The sequence below is a fragment of the Propithecus coquereli genome, unplaced genomic scaffold (genome assembly GCF_000956105.1).
Source record: "Propithecus coquereli isolate 6110/MARCELLA unplaced genomic scaffold, Pcoq_1.0 Scaffold701, whole genome shotgun sequence".
NCBI classification, from domain to species: Eukaryota; Metazoa; Chordata; class Mammalia; order Primates; family Indriidae; genus Propithecus; species Propithecus coquereli.
This window is the reverse complement of record NW_012153075.1, coordinates 311259-318560: the sequence shown is the minus strand read 5'-3', so window position 1 is coordinate 318560 and position 7302 is coordinate 311259. Positions and strand designations below refer to the sequence as shown.

Here is a 7302-nt window from a genome sequence, read left to right as displayed (position 1 = left end):
ATCAAAACATCACATGTACCCCATAAATACAATTATTTGTCAGTTAAGAATAAAATGGGATTTAAAACACAAAACACAAAACAAAAATACTTCTATGTGCATCCATTGGTATCTACATTAAGCTAAACGTGAGTTCAAACTAACATCTACAACCCTAATTCATTACCACGTGTATCATTTTAGCCTTCTAGGGGAGGCGTTTTCAGAACAGGAAGTAATGGTGTCGGGCGCTGACCACCCCATGTTAAGCAGCACCCTCAGCTCTGCCACCCTGTCCCCTTTAGTTTTTTTCTTTTCTGTGGACTGTCTGGTTCCTCCACTGAGAGAGGCCCCTCTGGAGCTCGCAGCCTGGCTGCTAGGATTGGCTCAGAGCTGGAGCAGATTGGGGCAAATCCCTTCCCAGAGTTCTCAGTTACGAAAACCTCCCGGGGAACTGAAGTGTGCCGAATACCCGGATGTACCCTAGACTCCTAAGTCAGAAAGTCTGAGCCTGGGGCTTAGGGGCATTTTGCAAAACAGCTTTATTGAGGCATAACTCACGCACTATAAAATTTAAAATGTACAATTCGGTGGGTTTTGGTATATTTACAGAGTTGTGCAACTGTCACCACTATCTAGTTCCAGCACATTTCTATTACCCCAGAGAGAAGCCCCGTTTTACCCATTAACAATCACTCTCCATTCCCCCCTCCCCCAGCCCCTGGCAACCATTAATCTACTTTCTGTTTTGGACATTTCATGGAAATGGAATCATACGACAGGCGGACTTGGGGGTCTGGCTTATTTCACCTAGCACCACGTTTCTGAGGTTCATCCGTGTTGCGGTAGGTACGGGTACTTCATTACGATTGTGGCCGAATGAAAATGCGCCATTTCATTGACGCAAGCATCAGGTGAGGGACATTGGGCGGTTTGCACGTTTGGGCTATTACGCATCGTGCTCCCACGGAGGGAAGGGCGTAGTCAACAAGCCCCCCAGGTGATTCTGATGCACACTCAAGTTTGAGGCCCCACCGTTTTGCAGTCTCTGAAGCCGCGTGCACGCCAGCCCACCTTGTTCTCCCAAAGTCCAGTGAAGCCAGCGGCAGCATGGTCCCCACTTTACAGATAAGGACGCTGAGACTCCGTGATGGGGACACTCGGGCGCTGGTGGCTCTCCTGCCCATCCCACCGCAGCCCCTCTGAACCTCGGCTTTCTCATCAGCTCTTTTCCTTCGCTCTTTTACAGGCTGCACAAATCAGGAAGTGAGGCCTCGCCAGCTTTGGAGCACAAATGTTTGCCAGTCAAGAAAAGATTCCCTCATCAATCAAAACCCAGACAAGCTGGCATACTCCCTCTGCAGCCGCCTGAGGCAGTTTCTATTTTGGGAGGGGCCAGGTGGCCCACAGCTTCCACTCCCTACCAGAACACTCCAGGCTCCTTCTCTTCCTACCTGATTTTGAGGATGAGGAGACTGAGGTTCAAAGTGGTCACATAGCACCCAGCGTGACCTTTTATTTTCTTTGAGCGTATCTGTCTTAATACATGACCTAATGAAGGTAACACATAGTAAAATCTCCAAGTCTGTAAATGACAACTTCCAAGGCAGATAAACAACAGACGTATCTTTCCATGTGAGTGGGCAGAACCTAATTGTACCCTTAGTTTATCTCCCCAACAACCCTACATGGGGGAGTCCGGGAGAAGAGCTCCGAGTTAGCTGGGGTGGAACGGTTTTTTGTGAGATACAGAACCCTGGAATCCACGCCTTCCCTATGGTTTTTCTCAGGGCCAAATGATGGAGGTTTCAAATTTGAGTCCAGTCCAAGACCAGCTGCTTCACCTCCCAGGAAGCTTTCCTGGCCCATTACGTGCCCATCAAAATCGCTCTGGCCCTGGTTAAAATTCAGCTTTCTGTCCTCACCCCACTCCTGAATCACAACTCCCCGGGAGTGTGCACGTGGACGCCCAGAACCTTCTGGGGTCTGTGACACAGGTGAGTTTGCCACCTGCTGCCGTGGTTGCGCTCGCGCCAGTGCACGGAGGGCGTGGGGTTCGGCGAGCACCTGGCCATCGGCACGTGCGCGCTCGGGCCTCGCCTGGGTGCTTGCCGACGTGCAAACGCTCAGCTGCTTCCCTCAAGTGTTTGCGTCGGAAGAGGTGGGGTGCGGGGAGGAATCAGCGTTTTTACAGGTTTTTAACCAATGTGTAGAGAGAGGGCAGAAGATAATGAAATGAGAGGAAACAGCGTCTTTCCTCAACTCCAGCGTCCGTCTGGCCAGCTCACTCCGTGTCCCGGAGCCCGGCGCTGGGCTAAATGCATTTTACTCCCGGCCCGATGCGGAAAGCTGGCGTAGACGCGGCCTCGAGCCCCGCCCCAGCTCCTGACTCAGGTGTTTGCGGGTGGGCGCCCAGGCAGGTGAAGGGACCCAAAACGCGGCACCAGGTGCGCGGCCCGCTGTGGGGGTGGGGGGTGGGCGGGGTCGGCGCGTAGCTTCTTTCAGATGCGCCAATCCGCGGGCTCGTAGCAACCACGGGCTCCTCCTCCCGCCTCCCTGCGGAGAGCGCCGCGTTCTTATAGGCCGCCGCAGGCCGCCTTCCGGCGGGGGCGCGTTTCGCACTGTGGCGGGAAAGCGGCGGCCATGGCTTTTCCTCCCGGACGCCGAGGAGCCTGAGGTGACGGCGAGTCCCGGGCCGGCAGCTTGCGCCGCCATGGATGCGGCCGAGGTGGAGTTTCTGGCCGAGAAGGAGCTGGTTACCATTATCCCGAACTTCAGTTTAGATAAGATCTACCTCATCGGGGTAAGGGCGGCGGGGCCAGCCGGCTCCCGGGCAAGAGGTCGGGGCCTCTCGGGGAGGCGGGGCCCGGGCTGGGGGCTCAGGGCGGCGGGCCGGGGACGCTGGGTCCCGTCCCTCGGGGGCGTGGCGGGGCTCGAGTCACTCCCCGCTCCCGCGGAGACCATCCGCTCCGGGCCGTGGACCTGCTCCCCTCGGTCCCGGCTTTTCGGGTGCGGAAAGTGAGGCTCCGAGAGCGGGACTTGGCGTTTCGGGTGGGGAAGCCCCTCCGGCCCGCGCCCCGCGACGCCTGCTCTGGAAGGGAGGTCGTGGGTGGGCACGGAAGGAAAAAGGGTTCCGTTTCGCGGGCCGGCCGTGGGCTAGCGCTTCGCAGGTGACCGCAGGGGTGCGCGCCGTCCGCAGGCTTTAGGGAGGGCCCGGTGGCGCAGGGCCGGGGGTGTCGGGAGGACTGCGCCCACGTGACCGCAGGGGTTTGGGAGGCGCCTTCCCGCGGGTCTGCAGTGACAGCTGGGTATTTGTTTAGTTGGACTTCAAGTTATGCACTGCCGTGGTTCTTGTCCGATAGCAGTGAGGTACCGTGATGCTTTTCGGTTTTTATTTTGTTTTCTGCCTTACCGGGAATTGTTTCACCTTTGGCAGGGGGACCTGGGGCCCTTTAACCCTGGTTTGCCGGTGGAGGTGCCTCTGTGGTTGGCGATTAACCTGAAACAAAGACAGAAATGTCGGTTGCTCCCTCCAGAGTGGATGGATGTAGGTAAGGATGGGGCGGAGACCGGTTTGGGGTGACACCCTCTCCCACGGGGTGGGGCAGGGGGGCTCCTTCCTGACCTGGTGCGTGTTCCAGCTACTCCATTATCCGCTGATCAGCTGTAACGACTCGTTCCCGATTGACCTCTCAGCAGAGTCTGCTGCCCACTGATCCTAATGTCACGTTGGTTTTTGGAGTGTCTGAAAGCTTTAGTTCATATTTTGATTTTAGATATTTCAACTTGCTTTAAAATAAAAATTATGACCTTAAAGAAGCATTTGTTAGGCCGGGCGCGGCGGCTCACGCCTGTAATCCTAGCTCTCTGGGAGGCCGAGGCGGGCGGATTGTTTGAGCTCAGGAGTTCGAGACCAGCCTGAGCAAGAGCGAGACCCCGTCTCTACTGAAATTAGAAAGAAATTAATCGGACAACTAAAAATACATAGAAAAGATTAGCCGGGCATGGTGGCGCATGCCTGTAGTCCCAGCTACTCGGGAGGCTGAGGCAGGAGGATCGCTTGAGCCCAGGAGTTTGAGGTTGCTGTGAGCTAGGATGACGCCACGGCACTCTAGCCCGGGCAACACAGTGAGACTCTGTGTCCAAAAAAAAAAAAAAGGAAGCATTTGTTTTAGATTCTTAAAAACGAGTATAGACTAGCGTTATCTCACCTTCTAGAGAATGCACGGAGAGAATTTGTCACCACACAATGGAGTACTATTCAGCCGTAAAAGGAATGAAGTCCTGATATATGCTACAATGTCAGTGAACCTTGAACACATGCCGAATGAGAGAAACCAGGCACAAAAGACCACATGGTTCCATTTACGTGAACTGTCCAGAATAGGCAAACGTGTGTAGACGCAAAGTAGATTAGTGGTTGCCTAGGTATGGGGGTTTTGGGGGTGATGGAGAGATTACAGGGTTTCTTTTGGGGATGATGAAAATAATCTAAAATTGATTGGTGATGGCTGCACAACACCATGAATGTACTAAAAACCGTTGAACTCTTCAAGTATGTGAATTGTATGGTGTATTATGCCTCAGTAAAGCTGTTAGAAAAAACAGAGGGCACCGAAGATGCAGGTGGACTTTATCCTGAGCCTTTGCGATCTTTTTCCTATCTTGGAGATGTGAGCTATGCGTTATAGGGAAAAATATTAATTTTATTATTTTATTGTGGGATGGGGCGTGGGCATGCAGGTAGAATTTGAAAAGCTTCTGAGCGATTTCGATTGCCTCCTCCCCACTGGGAATCACCTGGGAGTACCTACCTCCTAGAAGCAAGAACTCTTGTCAGCCAGCCACTCTCAAATCAGTTTAAGAAAGATTGCTTGGACTGTCCCGCTTGTTCTCTGTTCTAGAGGGGGTTGTGATTCTGGTCCTGAAACACAGTGGGAAACTCCAATCCTTCTGCTTTGAGGGGCTTCCTTAGGGAGCCGCACCAGGCCTCATGAGTGCTGCAGCAGCTCCAGGCTTCTCCTTTAAGGTCAGCCTCTGGCCGTTTTGGCCCATCCAGACCGGAAGTGACATGGGGCAAAAGCCTATCCTTGCAAGCTGGGCAGGGGCTGTATCGTGGTGCGAGGCGGTGAGGTACCATTGGCCAGTAGGTAGACCCTGCCAAAGAGCCTGCTAACTTCTACACCGTAGATTAGTCCTACCTGTTCTGAGACTTTGTATAAATGGAATATCTAGTATGTCATTTTTTGGTCTCTGACTCCTTTTCAACAGAATGTGTTTTGTTTTGTTTTGTTCTTTCTCCCAAGACAGTCTTGCTCTATTGCTCTGGCTAGGGTGCAGTGGTGTCATTGTAGCTCACGACAACCTCAAACTCCTGGGCTCAAGTGATCTTCCTGCCTCAGCCTCCCGAGTAGCTGGGACTACAGCCACGCAGCACCACATTGGGCTAATTTTTTCTATTTTTAATAGGGATGGGGTCTCAATCTTGATCAGGCTGGTCTTGAACTCCTGACCTCAAGCAATCCTCCTGCCTTAGCCCCCAGAGTGCTGGGATTACAGGCGTGAGCCACTGTGCCCAGACTAAGAGAATGTTTTGGAGATTCACCCCTGTTGCTGCGTGGATCATTACACCATTCTTTCATTGCTGAGTACTGTTCCATTGTATGAGTATACTGTATTTTTGATTCACCCATTCTTTTCTGTTGGTAGATATTTGGGTTTTTCCCAGTTTTGGCTATTCTTAATAAGGCTGCCACAATGTTCTTGTCTAATTCTTTTTGTAGATATATTTTTATTGGGCAAATAAATACCTAGACGGGCGGACTTGCTGGGTCATAGGACAGATGATGCTTAACTTTGTAAAAACTGCCAACTGGTTCTTCGAAGTGGCTGAGGCTTTATAATCCTACCAGACGTGTTCCATGTCCTGGCCAAAAATATGTTGGTGGTACCTTTTTGATTTGTTGGAGAGTTTGAATGGAGGTGTTTCATAATCTGGTTCAGATGTTAAAAGATGAAAGGATCACTCTGCTGTGTAGAGAAGGTGTGTGTGTGTGGGGGGGAAGTAGGGAATCATCCAGGCGAGAGCTGATGGAGGTGGGGAGATGTGGTTGGTGTCTAAGTGTGTTTTGAAGGAAGAAGTAGCAGGATCGGCTGAAGGAGTGGCGATGGGGTGTGAGGGAGAAGAGTTAAGGCTGAAGGCCAAGGCTATCAGCTTGAGGCCCGGAAGGAGGTGGAGCTGCTGTTTCTTGATGCAAGGCAGGCTGCGGGGGCAGTGTGGGGACCAGGAGTTGGGGTTTGAACGTGTTATGTTCAAGGTGTCTTAGATAACCAGGTGGAAGTTACATGTGCTGTGGGATATTGACTCGGGAGTTAGGGCAGGGGACTGACTGGTGGATGTAAATTTGAAAGTCATCCTGAGCAGATAGGTGGTGGTTGAGGCAGGATGGAATCACCTGGGTGTGAGTTTAGGTAGTAGAGAAGGGCTTGGGAGCTGGCCTCTTCCGCAGCACTGAGAGGGCAAGAGGAATCAGCAAGAGAAAGGCAGCCAGTGAGGTCAGAATAAAGCTCAAAGAGAGGATGTTCCAGAAGCTAAGTGACAGGGAGGATGACTGAATGGTTGGCAGGTGTGGAGATGAGAAGTAGTTGTTGGGTTTGGCCAGGTGGAGGCTGTGGGCCTTGGTGAGCTACCGTTGGTGGAGGGGCTGGTGGAGGCGTGAATGGGAGGAGAGGATGTTAACAAGAGGGTCAGATCATTGCAAAAGGCAGGAGAAATGCATTGGTAGCTGGAGAAAGATTTGGTGTCGGAGGAGGGTCTTTTTAAGATGGGAAATGTTAGTGTGTTTGGAAGATCAAGCAGTGAGGGACAATGATCACTGTGGGTGGGGTGGGGGCGTGTCGTGCAGGCCCATTCAGCAAGGTGTCAGGTGAGAACTGGGAGGTGGGCAGAGGAGGTGCTGGCGATGGAGGAGGGGGCAGTGGACCAGGGAAGTGTGAGGATTGTAGGACAGCACCTAGGGCCCTGGAGATGGGTGGGCAACCCTTTAGAGTGGGACCTGCAGCAGGCTTGGGCTCTGTGTGTGTCCCTTACCCACACCTCATGGTCCACACCTGGGGCTGGGATTTCTCGGGCCAGTAAGACAGAGGGAGCGGGTGTTGGGGCACACATGAGAACAGTGCTGATGCTGGGGGGAACCAGACACAACTGTGCCATTCTAGATCCTGGGCTTTAACCCCCTCGGATACCCTTTCATCCCCAGGCTAGGGGTGGCTGCAGTTTGTGAGTTGTCTTGCTGCCTTCTGAACAAGGCTTAGTATAAATGC

General features: G+C 52.7%; 1 protein-coding gene across 1 annotated transcript in view; it reads left to right on the top strand.

The window, feature by feature from the left end:
• Positions 1-2692: 2692 nt before the first annotated feature.
• The window catches only part of GINS2 (GINS complex subunit 2 (Psf2 homolog)), an 8753-nt gene continuing 4143 nt past the window's right edge, over positions 2693-7302 (top strand). The window contains exons 1-3 of the mRNA XM_012661264.1: positions 2693-2782; positions 3416-3526; positions 3621-3679. Of these exons, the coding sequence (XP_012516718.1) occupies positions 2693-2782; positions 3416-3526; positions 3621-3679 (260 nt within the window). The remainder of the gene's footprint in view (positions 2783-3415; positions 3527-3620; positions 3680-7302) is intronic.